The sequence below is a fragment of the Plecotus auritus genome, assembly GCF_963455305.1.
Source record: "Plecotus auritus genome assembly, chromosome: 9".
NCBI classification, from domain to species: Eukaryota; Metazoa; Chordata; class Mammalia; order Chiroptera; family Vespertilionidae; genus Plecotus; species Plecotus auritus.
The window spans coordinates 129,708,645-129,729,141 of record NC_137783.1 but is presented as its reverse complement, the minus strand read 5'-3'; the positions used below and the strand labels follow the sequence as shown (position 1 = coordinate 129,729,141).

The following is a 20,497-nucleotide window of genomic DNA, read 5'->3' as shown; positions in this document are numbered from 1 at the left end:
AGTCCTCCAATTATGTTGGACTCGACTTACATCGTTTCATGGTTACGTCACCATCTCCCATTTATTTATAAAAAAAAAAAAAGTTCTATCATTTCAACATATGTACATATGTGAGCCGCGCCAGCACAGCCAAGGGTTTGGTGAGCCTGAGGGAGGGCGGGCGAAGGATGAAGAAAAGACAGACAAAGAGAATAAGCTGGGTCTAGGTGGATCTTCTGTGCCTGGCTGAGACCACAGAACAGATCCAGACTGCAAGCTGATGCTTTATTTTATAGTCAGAGGTAAACAAGGTAATTTACAATGTTCTTGTAAGTTTCACTTGTTTTGGCAGCACTTGCTGCACCTCCCACAGCCCATTAGCTACCCAGGAAAGATCTAGGGAGCAGTCACAAGGTCAAGCTTAATTATGCTAAGAGGGCTGTGCCCCCTAAGCTGGGACTTGTTTGCTGCTTTGCCAGCAGGTCAGTCCGAGGCTTAACCCTATAACTGCTCCCTATCTCGCCCTTCTTTTAATTTTAAGCTACTAATAATGGAAGTAAAACTTAAACATCAAGAACAAAGTTCTGACTATTAAAATATTAACAAAACAATGCCAATGCAAAACCCAATAACAAAACAATGCAAATGCAAAACCCAGACATGGCTATTAATAAAACAATGCCAATGCAACACTATAATAATAGAGAAATCAAACTATAGTAACATTTTTCTACTAAATGAAAGTTTCTTTTGCTGATTTACTTGGAGTCCTTGGACTTGGCTGCGCAAGAGTTTGCAGAAGTCTGGCAGCTAACCAATGCTAGCATGGCCAGAAACATGATTGAGGGAGTAGCTTCCACTTCTTGCTTTTCTGCCATCTGCTGGGGCTCAGTTGTTAACTTCTTCAGCTGACCCCATGTTGGCACCTTGGTCTTTTGTATAGCCTTCGTCATCTTCCTTTTCCGCTTTGCTGTCATCGGGGCAACTCTCAGTCTTTTGAACGATGGGACAAGGAGCTTCCCTGGGTCCATTGTGGTGACGTACGTAACGCTCTGGCACCCAAATTGGCTGCACTGCTCCTTCTGGAAAGATACAAACACAACCTCTTCCCCACATCATTACTGGATCTGGTCCAAATCATTGTCCAGTTTATGCATCCTTCCATTGGGCTAACCCCGTGGAGGCTATTGTACAGGAGGCCAGATGCCTTTTGGCTGCTGTATGACCCTCTGCATTGCTATTCAAAAAATTTAAAATATAAAGAACATGACTGAGTTTGTTTGGAGGTGACACATAACATCCGTCTCCCCCTTTCTGTTTTAGTAATTGCATTTTAAGAGTACGATTTGCTCTTTCCACTATCGCTTGACCTTGAGGGTTGTAAGGGATACCAGTTTTATGACAAATTTGATATTGCTGACAAAAATGTTGAAAAGCAGAACTAGTGTATGCGGGTCCATTGTCTGTCTTTAGCTCTAAGGGAGGACCTAGTACCGCAAAGGCAGCTAGGCAATGATTAATTACATGCTTGGCACTCTCTCCCGTTTGGGGAGTCGCAAAGATAAAGTGGGAGCAGGTATCTACATTAACATGTACCCATCTATGCTTCCCAACTTCCGGTATGTGGGTGACATCCATTTGCCAAATTTGATTAGGTTTAAGACCCCTAGGATTAACCCCCAACGATTGTACAGGGCAATGAATTACACACTGAGAGTACTGCTTAACAATTTGATGAGCTTGCTCCCTAGAAATATGGAATTGTTTGCGTAAGGCAGCAGCATTTTGATGATGCAAAGCGTGGGAGGACTAGGCAAGAGAAAATGGGGTAGCCTCTTGCATTACAGCAAGGAGGCGATCAATAGCATCATTGCCTATAGCTAATGGACCAGGGATACCTGAATGAGATCGGATATGACCAATAAAGCAGGGAAATTGTCATTCTCTAATGACTTTTTGAAGGTTGAAAAATAAATGAAAGAGTTCCTCTGAATTAGTGTGCCCTATAGTAGCCGTTTCAATCAGTTTGGCCATACTTACCACATAGGCACTATCACTATATAGGTTAATGGGCTCCATAGCAAAATCTGTCAAGGCATAGATAAGAGCTTGTATTTCTACCTGTTGTGCTGAAATATAAAGAGTTTGAAGGACCTTTGCATCTCTGCTGCAGTAGTATCCAGCTTTTTCAGAACTGGATCCATCTGTAAAAATGGTTAATGCCTGAGGTATAGGTTGTGACTTCACTATCTTTGGGAAGCTGAAGATAGTAACTGAGAGAAATTGTAAAACCTTATTTGCTGGATAATGGTTACCAACCTGTCTGGAGAAATTAGCAAGTGCAACTTGCCAATTTGTTGATTGTTTCCAGAGCCAGTCTTGCTGTATAGCTCTAAATGGCACTACAATAAGGTCAGGGTCTTGGCCCACTAATTGGCCTGTTCAAAGGCAGGCTCCAGCTATTAGCTGGGAAACTGAATCATGGACAGGAATTAATAACTTAGTTGGAGAATGAGTCAAATATAGCCATTCAACAACTCCAGGAGCTTGCCAAATAACCCCAGTGGGTGTATGTGTCATAGGGAAAATTAAAACCTGTAAGGGAAGGGAGTAATCAATTCTAGTAAGTTGTGCTGAACTTAAGGCATCCTCAACTTTATGTAAGGCTGTCTTGGCTTCCTCTGTCAAGCAGCATGGGGATGATGGAGATGAATCTCCCCTTAGTATATGAAATAAAGGGCTTAAGTCAGCAGTGGTTAATTTTAAAGCAGGTCGAACTCAGTTAATATCCCCTAATAATTTTTGGAAGTCATTTAATGTAAGTAAAGTGTCAGTCCGAATTTGAATTTTCTGAGGTTTTATTGTTTTCCCCTCAATACTGCTGCTAAGATAAGATGTCCTTTGAACTTTTTCGGGTGCTATGCATAATCCAGCACAATGCAGGGAATCCTGCAAATCTATATAGATATTATTTAGATGCATTTTATTTTTATGAGCTAAGAGAATGTCATCCTTATCCTATATAATAAAAGAGTAATATGCAAATTGACCATACATCTGCCACACCACAAGCCACGCCCACCAGCCAATCAGGAGGGAATATGCAAATAAACCCAACTAAGATGGCTGCAGCCACAGAGAGCAGGAGGGAGGCTTGGGTTTCCCTGGCAATGGAGGAAGCCAAGCTTTCCGCCTGCCCTTGCCAGCCCAGGCCTCCACTCAATGCTACAAAGTTTCAATTATAGAAGATAAATAAAACCCAACAGAAATGGCAGCAGCCACAGAGCTGGAGAGAGCAGGAGGCTAGGGTTGCCCACGGCGATGGAGGAAGCCAAGCTTCTGCAGCCCTGGCCTGCTTTGGCCTCTGCTTAAGGCTACAAAGTTTCAATTATAGAAGATACATAGGTCCCAACAGAAATGGCTGCCACCCCAGAGCGAGCAGAAGGCTTGGCTCCACTCCAGGCCACAAAGTTTCAATTGTAGAAGATAAATAAATCCCAGATACCAGGGCCTCTGCTTGGGTCGCCAGGGGGCATGGCCGGCCTGCAAACCACCACAGGCCCCTTGCCCAGGCCACCCCACACCCCAAGGGAACCCCCACCCTGATCCGGGACACCCTTCAGGGCAAATCAGCTGGCCCCCACCCGTGCACCAGGTCTCTATCCTATCTAATAAAAGAGTAATATGCAGATTGGCCATCACTCCAACACACAAGATGGCTGCCCCCATGTGGTCAAAGATCCTGCCCGTATGTGGACATAAGATGGCCACCACAAGATGGCCAGCAGGGAGGGCAGTTGTGGGTGATTAGGCCAGCAGGGGAGGGCAGTTGGGAGGGACCGGGCCTGCAAGGAAGGGCAGTTGGGGATGATCAAGCCTGCTGGGGAGGACAGTTAGGGGTGACCCGGCCGGCAGAGGAGGGAAGTTGGGAGTGACTGGGTCTGCAGGGAAGGGCAATTGGGGGGGACCCATGCCTGCAAGGGAGAGCAGTTGGGGGGTACCAGGCCTGCAGGGGAGGGCAGTTAGTGGTAACCAGGCCTGCAGGGGAGGGCAGTTAGGGGCAAACAGGCTGGCAGGGGAGCAGTTAGACATCAATCAGGCTGGCAGGGGAGTGGTTAGGGGGTGATCAGGCTGGCAGGCAGAAGCAGTTAGGGGCAATCAGGAAGGCAAGCAGGCAAGCAGTTGGGAGCCAGCAGTCCTGGATTGTGAGAGGGATGTCCAACTGCCCATTTAGGCCCGATCCCCCGGGGATCGGGCCTAAACGGGCAGTCAGACATCCCTCGAGGGGTCCCAAATTGGAGAGGGTGCAGGCCGGGCTGAGGGACACCCCACCCCTGTGCACGAATTTCATGCACCAGGTCTCTAGTAATGAATAATATAAGCCTCGGGATATTTTTTCCTTATAGGATGTATGGCTGCAGCCACAAAATCCTGACATAAGGTAGGACTATTGGCCATGCCCTGGGGCAATACTTTAGCATATCTCCACCCCCATCATCCCAAACCCACCTGTGCTGTTCCCTTCCGTCCTCCAATTCTTGCTCATATTTGGGAGAAAGCACATCGCCCAGAGGGCTCTCTCCCACAGGAGCTGTAGCCCCAGGGACTGGAGGAGGCAGTGGAGACCTTTGGCAACCTTCCCCCATCTGTTCTGATTCCCCTGCCCCATTCCTCCACTCCCCTTCTGGAGTGGGCTCTAGGCAGTCCCGAATCAGGGACCACAGAATGAAAGTAGAGGCAGGCATTTCCTCTGGACCTTCAGCTATATAATGATCGTGAAGTTGTTTTCCTATCTTCTCCCATGCCTCTATATTTACCTTTCCTTCCTCAGAAAACCACGGGCAGGTTTTACTGACAAAGTCCAAAAAACCGAAAAGCTGTTCCTACCTCACAGAACAGCCCCTTGCTTGGAACATAGCCTTAAGCATGGATACGCATACATTCTTTCCCTGCGATCCTGAATTTCCCATGTTTTACACCTAGCTAGTACTACACCAGTACCTTACTTACTGCATGTGCACGCCTTGGGGCCTCCTTTCACCTGACAATTGCAGTTCCCTCACACTCAGGTCCGCGCTGAGTGCCACTAGGGCCGAACTCAGCCCTGTGTTGGGCGCCACTTGTGCTGCGCCAGCACAGCCAAGGGTTCGGCGAGCCTGAGGGAGGGCGGGCGAAGGATGAAGAAAAGACAGACAAAGAGAATAAGCTGAGTCTAGGTGGATCTTCTGTGCCTTGCTGAGTCCACAGAACAGATCCAGACTGCAAAGCTGATGCTTTATTTATAGTCAGGGACAAGCAAGGTAATCTACAATGTTCTTGTAAGTTTCATTTGTTTTGGCAGCACTTGCTGCACCTCCCACAGCCCATTAGCTACCCAGGAAAGATCTAGGGAGCAGTCACAAGATCAAGCTTAATTATGCTAAGAGGGCTGTGCCCTCTAAGCTGGGACTTGTTTGCTGCTTTGCCAGCAGGTCAGTCCAAGGTTTAACCCAGCCATGGGCAAACTACGGCCCGCGGGCTGGATCCAGCCCATTCGGCTGTTCTATCCGGCCCGCGAAGCCAAAAGAGCAGAGGGTTCTCTTGCTCTCCACTCCGCTCCTTTACTTTGAATTTATATTAGTTCACACAAACACTCCATCCATGCTTTTGTTCCGGCCCTCCGGTCCAGTTTAAGAACCCATTGTGGCCCTCGAGTCAAAAAGTTTGCCCACCCGTGGTTTAACCCTATAACTGCTCCCTACACATATGTGCTTTGTGTTTCTTATTATTTACCACAAGTAAAGGTAAGGAATTGTTATCTTTCTTTTAAATTTTTTTTACTGTTTCACTTCATTACTGCTGTGCATGTGCTCCATGTGAGTGACGGAGGTGCTTATGTAGGTGGGTTCCAACTTACAGTGAAAATCGCGTTATGTTGCACAGTAGGAACAGATCTCCAGCGTACCCCGAGGACCTACTGTACATGTAAATGTTTTCTATATTTGTACCTAAATTATAACTAATTTAAGTTAATGCACTAATTTAAGGAGGGAAGAGCCCTGCATACTCTGAGAGCTGAATCTTCTTGTTTTGGCTAGCTGACAAACTAATAGGTTGTCTTTAAGTAAATATTGGTTGAGTGACTGTGTAGTAAATATAACTCAAAATGAACATTTATTTGGAAAAGTAATATAAAATATTTAAAATTTAAAAATATTTAACATATTTTAAATATAATCTTTTCAATGTAGCATGTTACTGTTTTTTTAATTATTATTGCCATTTATTCACATATATATATGAAGTTTTAGAAAGTCTGCAGAAAACCTGACTCTATGCATATTTTTAATATACTATGGGTGCTCAAGAAAACCTGATCAAATGGTATACCTAATTAGATCTTTGTGGCCACCTGACTATTCTAGATAAATCTTTGAGGCTAGGTAAAGAGAGTGGACAGGAAGGAACATTTAGGAATCTGTACTACTTCCCCTTCAGTCTTGTTAGAAGACACTTTGTTTTCGTCAACTTTTCTGATATCGAGGTTGACAAGCATAGGTATGTCCTTGGAGAAACAGGTGGGAAGGCAATTTCTTAGCCACAAAAGAACTAATAACTAGCCACATAACACTTCAATGCATTCTAAACATTAATTTGTTATGTATGTTAGTGAATTATGGTCCTTCTATTTAGTTGGGCAATGACTTTTTGAAGGACCTTCTTTTTACCTTGTTCTAGATAAAAAATAATAAATACTATAAATTGTTATCACCTCTCCCCTCGCCAATGGCCATGGCGGATCCTACCAATCAATCCTGGCTCTCTCTCCACAGAATGTGGATGCAACCTCAGAATTCTTCTCAGCATGGCTTTCAAGACAGCTCCTTTAAGTCAGCCAGGGTTGAACTTTCTATTGAAGTCCATTCACCCTTTACTGGTAGGTCTGATAGGCCTCAGCAAGCTGCACTTTTCAAGCCAAATCCAGCCATCTTCCTGTTTTTGGTGTGGCTTGCAAGCTAAAAATGATTTGACATGTTTAAATTGTTGGAAGGAAATCAAAAGAAGAATGTCTCATGACACATGAATATTACATAAAATTTGAATTCCAGTGCTCATGAATTTTACCAGAACACAGCCAGTCTCCTTTGTTTGCATATTGTCTATGGCTGGTTTTATGCTAAGTGGCAGAACCCAGTGGTTGTTACAGTCCTGCATGGTCCTCAAAGCCTAAAATGCTATTAGCTGGCTTTTTATAATAGAAGTTTGCAGACCTCTAGTCAGACCAAGGCACAACTATTCAAATGGCATACATTACTTTGTTTTCTCAAATAATGGTGAGAGGAACATTTCAGTGCTGTTATTGGAGAAGCTTTATTCTGAGTAAATCAAGAAGCCAGCAAGATGCTTTCTCTTGCAGAGAAGTCTCAGCTATCCAGGAGAGCCAGGAGCACCCAGATTTTGTTTACCAGGGGTGTTGGTCTCTGCTCAATTGCCTCCTTTACAAAAAAAGGTGACTTTTCACTGTTTAGCAAGAAATATAACCCTGCAATGAATGGGCTAGTAAATACACATGCTAGAACTTACACTCAACACTCCAAACCTGGGAATCAGACTCTGCCAGAGACACTTGGAAGAGCATATGGGAGTGGAGCTTCTGTATTCTAGCTCATAATGACTATTAATGATAAATTACTGCAACTGTCTCCATTATCTGAAGTTTTCCAAAACTTCTGAAACTCAGCTACTGGGAACTGAGGTTTCAACAGTGTTTTAAGTGAGTGATAAGTGAGAGGAAGAAGCCAAATGGAGAGAAGCAAATTCCTGCTAGGAATCGAAATATAATAATCACTATAAAATTATCCAGTGTTTTCATTTAAGGAACAAGTTATTTCTAAATAAAGCGGTGTCGAGGGAGTTGGAAGGAAGGCAATTTGAGTGCGTTGTTTCCAGAATGTGTGGCTAAGATTTGGGTGGAAAGCCAGAATCTCCAAAGCACAGTGTTCCTCACCTCATTATGCATTCAATGGCTTTGCCGTTAACTTTTCCTTTCCTTCATCAAGGGTGCACTAGGTGGCCTTCTGACTGGAATCACCTTGGCATTTTGGGTGGCCATAGGGGCCTTCATTTATCCAGCACCAGCCTCCAAGACGTGGCCCTTGCCTTTATCGACAAACCAGTGTGTCCCATCAAATGTGACGGAGTTAGTGCCTCCAGCGCTATCCAGCAGGTATGGTGACTTTGAAGGCAGAGGTAAATCCCAGAGGGTGGGTCACCATGCTAAAAGAAGGAGCAAGACAAGACCAATATGCTTTCCTGTGAGACTCCCCCTGGGCAGCACGCAGCATTGAAATCCATGATTTCTGTAGATATTCATTGCTCTACATTCCAGTGTGGAGCAGTAAAGGTGGCAGAAGGGTTAGCTGGAGTATGAGTGCAAATTAGAAAAAAATAGTGAAAAGTTTGAAAATAGAATATGAAGATCACAGGTATTTTTAAAAGAATAAATGCTCAGAGTAGAATAGGTTTGTGGGCAAGGTGGAGAATGATTGTGGACATACTGAGATAGGAGCAGTGCTGAAAACTTACAGTTTCTAACTCAAACTGTACAGGCGTAGCAAAGGGTTGTCTTCTCTATTTCTAGCTGGGACACGTAATTTAAAATACCAAAATATGGGAGATAATGTAGTGCAGGGAGAGGACCATGGACTTCGAAATCAGAAATATCTGGGTTTGGATTTTGGTTTTATGATTTATCCATGCTGCACAAGTTAGTAATTTGTCATGTCTTGATTTCCCACAGTCCTTAGAGAAGGTAATAATTACTTTACTGGGACTTTGATAGGATTAAACAATATTAAATCACATTACATTTATATCTCTATATTAAATTATATCTGTCTATTAAATTCTAGCTATCATTTATTTATCTATCTATCATCTATCTATTTATATACAGTGAGAGAGAATCAGAGAGGAAGAGAGAGAGAGCCAGGGGCACTGTACCTGGCTCTAGTAAGTGTTCATTCTCAAATCTAACTGTGCTCCTGAGGAGGTGGTCCTTTCTATATAATGTATGAGAACTCCATTATCTTGCTGTTATTTGCCTCTGAGTGTCATCTAGTTTAGAGCTATTCTGTCCACAAATCTTATGGACAAGCAATTTTTATAGTTCCCAGGTCTACCATATTGTTTCTTTCTTCCTGCCTATGCTTATAGTATCCTCTTTTCTTTCCTTAGTTAATTCTTAACCATTCTTTAAAAATAAACTAAGGTGTCATTTCACACACCACCCTGGGTTTTATACCCTTTCTAATGCTCCCAGAATCCTCTGTGTCTATTCTACCAAGGCATTGCCACTCCATTTTATGATTGTTAACTCCTATATATAATATAGACCGTGGCTTGCTCATCTTTTAATCTTTAGTGCCTGTGACAAATTCTGACACTAAATCTGGGTTTAGTAAATGTCTGAAGAATAAATAATAGAAAAGAAATGGAAGGCATAGGTCTCACTGTAATCGTAATCCAGTGGCAATATTTGTAATCCCGGGATAGATGGGATACAAAGCACAACTTGTCTAGCTTTGAGTTTTAAACAAAATAATCAAATGGCAAAAAGTTAAGCTTTGGGGTTTTGAGCGATGCCAGGCCTTAAAATGAACCCTTAGCAGTTCTCTAAGTCACCGTGAATGGTAACTTCAGAACCCACAGAACCGGTGATGTGCTGTTGTCCTTCCTCCACAGGCCTGCGATCGCTGACTCCTGGTATTCGATCTCCTACCTTTACTACAGTGCAGTGGGCTGCCTGGGATGCATTGCTGCTGGAGTAATCATCAGCTTCCTCACAGGTTGGGTACCTGGGGCTTCTCTTTGGGGCCAAGGAAGACATGGCCTAGTTTCATGCATTGGGGGTCTTAGTGGCTGGCTAACTGGTGTGATTTTGGATCCACCACAAAAATCCCCTCTTCCTAGAGAGATATATATCTACTCTCCAGACTAACATGTAAAAAAATCCCTTTTTATATGCATTATTAATCATATGTATCTAATGATTAATAATGATTCATGTATATAACATATATATGATTAGCAATATGTAACATCTATACTAATAAAAGGGTAATATGCTAATTAGACTGGGAGACCTTCCAGACATCCTTCCGGATAAAGCCAGGGTGGCGGGCCTGAGGTAGAGGCAATTAGGGGCGATTAGGCCAGGAGGGGAGGGCAGTTGGGGGTGATCAGGCTGGCAGGGGGGGGCAGTTGGGGGAGATCAGGCCAGCAAGGGGGGGCAGTTGGGGGTGAGGAGGCCAGCTGGGGGGGCAGTTGGGGACAAGCAGACCAGCAGGCAGAGTGGTTAGGGGCGATAAGGAAGACAGGCAGGTGAGCAGTTAGGAGCCAGAGGTCAGGAATTCTGAGAGAGATGTCTGACTGCCAGTTTAGGGTTGGACATCCCCTGAGGGGTCTCAGATTGGAGAGGGTGCAGGCCGGGCTGAGGGACACCCCACCCTGTGCACAAATTTTGTGCACCGGGCCACTAGTCCTATCCTAATATATAAAAACCCTGGGTCCATCACATCTGCAACGACCGGGAGGCTCAAACATTCACCAGGCTGCGCATGCAGCAAGTGATCAGGCTGAACTGCTGACCTCTCAGAGAGAGAGAGAGGTGGGGCTGATCAGCAGTGGCAGCGGCTGCTGGTGAGGCTGGGAGAGAGAAGCAGGGTGATCAGACCCTGCTTCTCTCTCCCTTGCCAGCAGACAAGCCTCTCTCTCCAAAATAACCATTTTAACATAAATGTGTTCTCTCTGTTTAACTCTATAGCCAGGAGCTTACCTGACCTGGCAGCTTGTGGATGTTTAAAAACCAACTCCCACCACTTTGAGCAGTGACTAATGTTTGTCTATTAACTAGTCAGGCCTGATTTTACCTTACACTAAGTCATGACCTGCTTCTCAAGTTGATGACCTGCTCCTCAGTCCTCAAAGGAAGTCCTGGAAGGGCACAACCACCTAATCCATCTCTTCTTCATTTATAGGTCACCAGAGTGGCAAAGATATTCAACCAATGCTAATCAGACCCGTCTGCAATCTATTTTGCTTTTGGTCTAAGGAATATAAAACACTGTGCTGGTGTGGAGTACAGCATGACCGTGGGACAGAGCAGGTGAGCTGATGTTTGAGCTTCTGGAAAATAGACACTGGCTCAAAGGGATTCCCTTTTGCCCCTTTAAACCATCTGCACAGGCAGGCGTGGGGAGGGAAGGCAGTGAGTGTTACAACCTGAAGGAATCTGGGTCTCAACTTCAGTTATCTCAGCCAATTAGCGTTTTTTTTTTTACAGCTTTTATTTATTTACTAGAGGCCCATTGCACGATATTCGTGCACTGGTAGGGTCCCTAGCAGCTGCCGGCTGCCGACCAGGTACTCCCTCCCTTCCCCCGGCTGCAACCGGAGCGTCCCTCCCTTCCCCCAGCCGGCCCTGCCCCCTGGTTGAACTCCCAGACAACTCCTGGTTGAGGGGACAATTTACATACTAGGTTTTTATTATATAGGATTTTTATTGATTTCAGAGAGGAAGGGAGAAGGAGAGATAGATAGAAATATCAATGATGAGAGGGAATCATTGATTGGCTGCTTCCTGCACATCCCCTACTGGGAATTGAGCCCGCAACCCGGGCATGTTCCCTTGACTGGAATCGAACCTGGGACCCTTCTGTCCACAGGCTGACGCTTTGTCCACTGAGCCAAACCAGCTATGGCTCAGCCAATTAGCTTTCAAGCAAGTAATTGTGTTGTAGCTAAATGTGCCTCTGGGCTAAATTGTTGTCTTTGCAAGTGATCTATTTCCAAAATTCCTTTGAACCCTCCTGAGGGTGAATTGTAGGAAAAATATAAAAATGAATGCCAGAAAAGGAATAAAATGGGAGCACCGTCTCATATAGTGGTGAAAAGTATGGGCTTTGGAGTCAGCCCTGGGTTTAACCCTGGTTCCATGTCTTACTTTCCTTGGATAAGTTAACCTCTCTGAACTTCAGCTTTTATCTTAGAACTGGGGTGCACTGTGCAGCACAACCTGGGCACAAACATGGCTAGTTCCATGGAGCGTGAATATAAAGTAAGATTTATTGGGGGCACTTCTTAGGTTCGAGAAGCAGCAGCAGGATACACAACTGCTCTCACCCCACTGAGAACTGTGTTTTGGCCACGCAGGGCTAGAGACACTTTGACAAGTGCAGAATCTTGTCGGGGAGCAATGTTTCCCGTTACATTTGTGGCTGGTCTTATGGGTGTCTGTCCTTTTAGCTTGACTAATGGCAGGCATGTTGTATTTTTTTTTCCTTTTTAGATAGAGCTTATTATCATCCTTTTAGTCCCAGACATTTCATTCTTTCAGCATTCTAGGAGGGGGACTCCTCACCCTTATCACATCACCTAAGGTGTCGCTTGTTCTCCTTTCCCCCAAACACTGTAGTAACATGTCCATGAAGTAAAGCCGAGCTGAATAGTTACCTCAGTAAGGAGCGCACCACCTGGACAGGGGTTACAAATGGGAAGGGAACCTATTCGGCTGAGGAGGCAGCTGGTTGAGCAGTTTATTGTTTGGATGAGTAGATTTTGAATAAGTTCTAGAAGGAAAGAATCAAGTTATCGAGTAGTTTATATATTTATCTTCCTGGGCAAGACTTTCTTGAAATAAATGATAAGTCCTGTTGATGCAGGCAGCTCCTGGTCTCAAGGCTGAGTTAAGAGTGGGAGGGAACATGTAACATGTCACTATTAGGCTCCACTGCCAAAGAGTATCATCGAGCAGCCTCTGTATAGGAGCATCTGTATACAGGTACCCAGTTATGCCCCCACCATACCACTATCCGAGACACAGGTTCTCTCTCCTCGGGAAGTAATGCCACTATGTCACAGGTTTGCTTAATAAGATATATATATATATATATATATATATATATATATATATATGTTTTCACACAACACACGACATATTGTAAATGCTCACTAAATTATTCTTTTTGATTTTATCATCATTAGAAATAGTACCTACATGGATCGAGGCATCAAAGTTATCAATTAGAAAGTGCCTTGGATCAGTTAATTGTGCTACTTTCATATTTACCAATATATATCATTTTTTTTAAATTTTTTTGATCGGGGAGGCCTAAGTAACAGTCCCCTGATTTGCTTCGGAATACATTAAGACGATTTCACTAATATGTGTCTTTTCCCTTTCCGCAGGAAACCCTTGAGAATGGCAGTACCTGGAAACAAGGAACTAAATCTGTCTTACAGAACGGACTCAGGAGAGAAAGCCTGGTCCACAGTCCAGGCTACGATCCCAAGGACAAAAGCTATGACAATGTGGCATTTGAGAAGATTACCCATTTCTAAGGCAACACGTGCATGCGTGTGCACACAAACACACACATACACACACGTGGACCTACGTAGTCCACATACTTCTTTCTTATTGGTTAGTAGACTTGTGTAGTTGCCATTGCTAGAAGACAAGGATGTCTAATGTCTATTTATAACTTATTTATAACCTCAAATAAAATGACTGTTTCCCGGGATATTCTTTGGAAGACCCAAATTTTCAGGTGAGAAAAAACAACCAAGCCTTAAGTGTCCTGGCGACGTCCTTCTTGAATAAATTAAGATTGGATTTCATCATAGTACAAGAAATCATTCTGTTTGCTTTGTGAATATTAAACTCCTCTTTTCTTGGTAGATTTTTAACCATCAAATATCTTGGAGTTTACAGGCAGAATGAGGAAGGGAATATGCATATTAAATGCTTCTCTGTCTCAGATGATAAAACAAGGGCATGGCATCCACCTGAACCCCCATAAGTCACATATACACAGACACATTTCATATACCCCCATCCTGTAGCTTCAGGTGCAACTTATAGCTGCTATTAGCACCCCTGCCACACTCACATTTTTAAGTTCTCTTCCAGTCATCCCTGCTACTACAGCTGTCCTGACCAAGCCTTAAAACAACTGTGGTCAGCCCAGGTGAGATGGGAATGCCTGGCTAGTGAAAGCAATTATAGATATCCTTCTCCCTTTGGGTATTCAGTGTAGTATTTTTTTTTTTTTTTTACTTTTTACCTTTTTTTTTTCTTTTTTACCACCTTACAATGAAAAATTGACTCCGTGCTCAACAAGAAGTGTCTTTCTCCAGAGCTAAAGAAGAAATGTCCAATAGGAAATTGTTAGAACAGTATCGTGTAAGAACCTTGCAAATAGTTTGCCAGCCCACAGGAGATTTCACTAGCCTTAGGTATTTCTTTGATGACAGTTTTTATATCCTGCTCATTTTGCTCACACATGCAAACTCAATGTGTTCCATCAGGCGAGGGTAGTAGAAGCAAAGATCTTAATGGTTGAACTCTAACAAATAATTTTTAAAGTTCTGGAGGAAGAGGGGACTACAAATCAAAAGGTGAATTAATAAATGGAGACACAGTGAAAGCTCTTTGGGAGGAGGAAAAGAAAATCCTTAAAAGGTAAGAAAACAACAACAACAAACCAGTGCCACCGGGGTTAGATCAGAGGAAAGACAGTAGGACACAAATCAACGTCTCAGTATCAGGTATACTGGGGCAGATGTCAGACATTTATTTTGGTGGCCAAGTAAGATCAAGAGGCCTAGAAACAGTATGTCAGCAAAGTAAGAAAAATGGTTCAAATAGGTAATGGTAAGCACTCCCAAAGGCTGTGTTATCTAAATGTTACCCAGGAGAAGGAAACCTTAACAGAAGCATCAGATAGAGAAAATTATGTAACCAGTATTTATTATTAGAGAAGATCAAAAAGGGTGGGGGAAATCAATAGAGGAACAAAACAACAACAACTAGTGTTTATAAGCCACAGCTCAATGTTTGTCTTCTCTTCCTCCACTCTCAAGTAGGCGAGGAGAATAGAGGGAGGCAAAGAGAGAATTGTGCATTAGTTTATAAGAGAGAAGAGAAAAAATACATTTGGAAAAAGGTGGAAGGAAAAAAAGGGGGAGGTATGTTTGGGAAAATATCTGAAAAAGAGAAGGAACTGAATTTCTAGAAACATTTTGAGGTCCAGTAAGCTAATGAATGTGTTGATCTAAAGATCTGCAAATTGAGAGTTGCAATTATTTTCCAAATGACTTAGTTAGAACATTCCTATGAGTTATATCTTAAAAATTTAAGGTGAATGTTGAAATCTGGGCTAAACCTCATTGGGCTATATATTTGGAATATATTTCAAGATTTTGAACTTTCACTTGGAATTGAACAAAAACAAAATGTCCCATGTAGTCTTTCTTTTCACTCACAAATTCTCTCACAACTTTTGCTCACAAATTATCCTACAGATATCTCAGCCCTTTTTAGGTCAGTACTGGAAAATACTAGGTTAGGACTTTCTCAGAAATATTTTGAAGATCCTTTTTTTCAGTAAAAAATTCTCTTACCTGGAATTTTATCAAAGAACAAATTGACTTACAAATGTAAGATAGTATTATATTATTATATACTAGAGGCCCGGTTCACAAATTTGTGCATAGGTGGGGTCCCTCGGCCTGGCCAGTGATTGGGGCCATCGGGGCCGATCTGGGCCATCTCGCCCAGTCCCAATTGGGACTGATCGGGGCTGGCTGGCCGGGGGGAGGGGAGAGGACTGCAGGGAGGGTGGCTGGCTGGCTGGGGGATTGGACCACAGGAGGTTGGCTGTGGGAGCACACTGACCACCAGGGGGAAGCTCTTGCGTTGAGCATCTGCCCACTGATGGTCAACATGCATCATAGCAACCATTAGACTAGTCATTCGACATTGGGATGTTCAGTCGTTCGGTCGCTTATGCTTTTATATATATACTAGAGGCCCGGTACATGAAATTCGTGCATTGGGGCGGGGGGCCCTCAGCCCAGCCTGCACCCTCTCCCATCTGGGACCCCTTGAGGGATGTCCGACTGCCCGTTTAGGCCCGATCCCAGTGGGACATCCCTCTCACAATCCTGGACTGCTGGCTCCCAACTATTCACCTGCTTGCCTTCCTGATTGCCCCTAACTGCTTCTGCCTGCCAGCCTGATCACTCCCTAATCACTCCCCTGCCAGCCTGATTGATGCCTAACTGCTCCCCTGCAAGCCTGTTTGCCCCTAACTGCCCTCCCCTGCAGGCCTGGTACCCCCCAACTGCTCTCCCCTGCAGGCCTGGGTCCCCCCCAACTGCCCTTCCCTGCAGGCCTGGTCCCCCCAACTGCCCTTCCCTGCAGACCCAGTCACTCCAAATTCCCTCCTCTGATGGCCTGGTCATCCTTAACTGCCCTCCCTAGCAGGCTTGATCGCCCCCAACTGCCCGCCCTTGCAGGCCTTGTCCCTCCCAACTGCCCTCCCCTGCTGGCCTGATCGCCCACAACTGCCCTCCCTTGCAGGCCTGGTTCCTCCCAACTGCCCTTCCCTGCTGGCCATCTTGTGGTGGCCATCTTGTGTCCACATAGGGGCAGGATCTTTGACCACAAGGGGGCAGCCATCTTCTGTGTTGGAGTGATGGTCAATCTGCATATTATTCTTTTATTAGATAGGATAGAAGTCTGGTGCATGGGTGGGGGCCAGCTGGTTTGCCTTGAAGGGTGTCCTGGATCAGGGTGGGGGTTCCCTTGGGGCGTGAGGTGGCCTGGGCGAGAGGCCTGTGGTGGTTTGCAGGCCCGGCCATGCCCTGCGGCGACCCAAGCGGAGGCTCTGGTATCTGGGGTTTATTTATCTTCTACAATTGAAACTTTGTAGCCTGGAGTGGAGCCAAGCCTTCTGCTCGCTCTGTGGTGGCAGCCATTTTTGTTGGGATTTATGTATCTTCTATAATTGAAACTTTGTAGCCTTAAGCGGAGGCCAAAGCAGGCCAGGGCTGCAGAAGCCTGGCTTTCTCCATCGCCGCGGGTGACCCTAGCCTTCTTCTCTCTCCAGCTCTGTGGCTGCCGCCATTTCTGTTGGGATTTATCTTCTATAATTGAAACTTTGTAGCATTGAGTGGAGGCCTGGGCCAACAAGGGCAGGCAGAAAGCTTGGCTTCCTCCATTGCCAGGGAAACCCAAGCCATCCCTCTCACAATCCAGGACTGCTGGCTCCCAACTGCTTACCTGCCTGCCTTCCTGATTGCCCCTAACCACTCCCCTGCCAGCCTGATTGATGCCTAACTGCTACCCTGCCAGCCTGTTTGCCCCTAACTGCCCTCCCCTGCAGGCCTGGTCACCCCTAACTGCCCTCCCCTGCAGGCCTGGTCCCCCCCAACTGCTCTCCCTTGCAGGCCTGGGTCCCCCCAATTGCCCTTCCCTACAGGCCCAGTCACCCCTAACTTCCCTCCTCTGCCAGCCTGGTCACCCCAAACTGCCCTCCCCTGCAGATTTGATCTCCCCAAACTGCCCTCCCTTGCAGGCCTGGTCCCTCCCAACTGCCCTCCCCTACTGGCCATCTTGTGGTGGCCATCTTGTGTCCACATGGGGGCAGCCATCTTTGACCACATGGGGGCAGCCATCTTGTGTGTTGGAGTGATGGTCAATTTGCATATTACTCTTTTATTAGATAGGATAATTCTTGGAAAATGTCAATGTCATTATTTTCTCCTCCATTCCAATCTCCTGACCAAATCAGTCTAGATTTGCAAACACCCGTGTAAATAACAAACATAAGCCCACTTTTCTACTCCTCATTTTTTGTGTTTGAAATGTCAGCCCTCTTCAGAAAACATTGTCAAGCTTATAAACAGTTGGCTACTTAATCACAACAGAGTCCTCACTTAGGGTGTGAGTGTATCAATCAGTGCCTCTCTCATTAGACTCTTTGGACAAATTAGAAAAATCCTTCCCTATGCTAGAAAATGTTAGTTGATATTGCTATTTTTGCATATCAATAGGAAATTTAAGATACATAGCTTTTTCATAGAGGACAGGGATACTTCTGAATTTAATGCTATCGATATTAATAAAAGGGTAATATGCTAATTAGACCAGATAGACCAGATGTCTTCCAGCCATCCTTCCAGACAAAGCCATGGTGGCAGGGGCCGAGGCAGAAGTGGTTAGGGGTGATCAGGCCAGCATAGGAGGGCAATTAGGGCAATCAGGCAGGCAGGGGAGCAGTTAGGGGCATCAGGCAGGCAGGCAGAGTGGTTAGGAGCCAGTAGTCCTGGATTACGAGAGAGATCAGGCCTAAACTGGCAGGTGGACATCCCCCAATGGGTCCCGGATTGGAGACGGTGCAGGCTGGACTGAGGGACCCCTCCCACCATGCACAAATTTCGTGCACCAGGCCTCTAGCCTATATATATATAAAGGCAGCTACTGTAATGTCCATAACAACCTAACAACCCGTCACTCTGATGCCCACTGTGGCCAGCGAACCGGCCTGATCAAGGGGTGGGCCGGCGGCCAATCGTGCAGTCCCTCCACCCTGCCGGTCGGCCCCTGATTGAACTCTCCCACCCCAATCAAGAGTGGGGCCTGCCAGCCAAATACCCCCTCCCATACCCACCCTCCCCCCCCCCCCCGCCAGCTACGCCCCAGATCAGCCTGCCCCACCACAATAGGCCAACAGCCCCGCCCCTGATCACAACCCTCCACCTCAATAGGGGGCGAGGCTGGGTGGCTAACCTCCTATAGTCCCTCCCCCTGACTGGCCATGCCCCTGATGGGTCCCCACCATGCTTATTGGCCCTCAGTTCCTCCCCCTGGCCATTCTGCCCCTGATCGCCACCCTTCCTCAATAGAGGGCAGGGCTGGCCAGCCAACCTCCTGCAGCTCCTCCCCCCAAGCTGGCCACTCCCCCAATGAGTCCCCACCACCCTGATCGGCCTTCAACCCCTCCTCCTGCTGGCCTCACCCCTGATCACCCCCCCACACCTATCAGGGGCAGGGCTGGCCAGCCAACCACCCAGGACCTCTCCCCTAGGCCCCTGATCAGCACCCCCACCCACCACATTTGGGGGCAGGGCCAGCCAGCCCACTGCCCACAGCCCCTCCACATGGCTGGCCCTGCCCCCAATCGGACCCCCATCCCCAATCAGGGGCGGGGCCCCTGGCCAATTGCCTGCAGCCCCTTCCCACAGCCAGCTGGGCCTTGATTAAGGGCCCTGATTGGGCCCTAATCCAGGTGGGCCAGCCAGCCAACCTCCTGCCATCTCCTCCTCCCTACAGGCCCAGCCCCTATCTGCCTTGATTGGGGCTGGGCCAGCTGGACCACACCCATGCACGAATTTGTGCACTGGGCCTCTAGTCTATATATATATAAAGCCAGCAACCATAACGCTATAACGATCAGAGTGAACAGTTACTATGACACCCACTATGACCAGTGAACTGGCCAGATCTGGGGGTGGGGCCTGCCAGTCAACAGATGCTCCCCCCATCCGGCCCCACCCCGGACAGCTCCCCCCACCCCAATAGGGGGCTGGCTGGCCAACCTCCTGCAGCCCCTCCACGCATCTGGCCCCACCCCCAATGGACTCCCACCACCCCCATAGGCCCTCAGCCCCTCACCTCGGCCAGCCCCACCCCTGATCAGCCTCTCCCACCCCATTGAGGGCAGGGCAGCCAGCCAACCTCCCCACGGCTGCTCCCCCCAGCTAGCCTCGCCCCTGATAGGCCTCTCCTACCCCCATCTCCCATGGCCCCTCCACCTAGCTGGCCCTGCCTCCACCCCATGAAAGGTGGGGCAGCCAGCCAACTCCCTCATGGCCCTTCCCCCCAGCCAACCCTGACCCTGATTGCCCCCTGCCCCAATATTGGGTGGGGCCAGCTGGCCAACCTCCTGCAGCCCCTCCCCCCAGCTGGCCACACCCCCAATGGGCTCCCAACAGCCCAATCAGCCTGAAGCCCCTCCCCCAGCTGGCCCCATTCCTGATTGGCCTGTCCCACCTCATCAAGTGTGGGGTGGCCGGCCCAACCTCTAACAACCCCTCCCCATGACTGCCCCACCCCAGATGAGCCCACACCACCCTGATAGGCCCTCAGACCCTCCCCCTGGCCAGCCCCACCTCTGATCACTCCCCTACCCCAATAGGGGGCAGGGCCATCTGGTGAACCTCATGCAGCCCCTCTCCCCACATGGCCCCACCCCAGGTATTCCCCCCCCCCACAGCCTGATCAGGTACAGGGCCAGCCGGCCAACCACCCACGGCCCCTGCCCCCCAGCCACTGGCCCCTGATCAGCCCCCTCCACCCTATTAGGGGGCGAGGCTGGCTGGCCCACCACCTACAACCCCTCCCCACAGTTGGCTCCACCCCCAATCAGGCTGCAGCCTCTCCCCACAGTCAACTCTGCCTCCAATCAGTCCCCTCCACACCAACAGGGGATGTGTCTGGCCAGCCAAACTCTCACAGCCCCTCCCCCGGATGCTGACCCCTGATCTCCTCCCCCACCCCATTCAGGGGTGGGGCTGGCCAGCCCACCACCCACAGCTCCTCCCCACAGCTGGCCCTGCCCCCAATTGGTCCTCTCATCCCAATCAGGGCCAGGGCCCACCGGCCAATCACCTGTGGCCCCTCTCCACAGGC

The 20,497-nt window shown here is 47.2% G+C and overlaps 1 protein-coding gene across 1 annotated transcript in view; it reads left to right on the top strand.

Annotated features, from left to right (window-relative positions):
* Positions 1–13,697, top strand: part of SLC5A12 (solute carrier family 5 member 12) — a 42,880-nt gene extending 29,183 nt beyond the window's left edge. Inside the window, exons 12-15 of the mRNA XM_080688451.1 lie at positions 8,019–8,185; positions 9,703–9,806; positions 10,998–11,125; positions 13,207–13,697. Of these exons, the coding sequence (XP_080544577.1) occupies positions 8,019–8,185; positions 9,703–9,806; positions 10,998–11,125; positions 13,207–13,359 (552 nt within the window). The 3' untranslated portion in view covers positions 13,360–13,697. The remainder of the gene's footprint in view (positions 1–8,018; positions 8,186–9,702; positions 9,807–10,997; positions 11,126–13,206) is intronic.
* Positions 13,698–20,497: the final 6,800 nt, after the last annotated feature.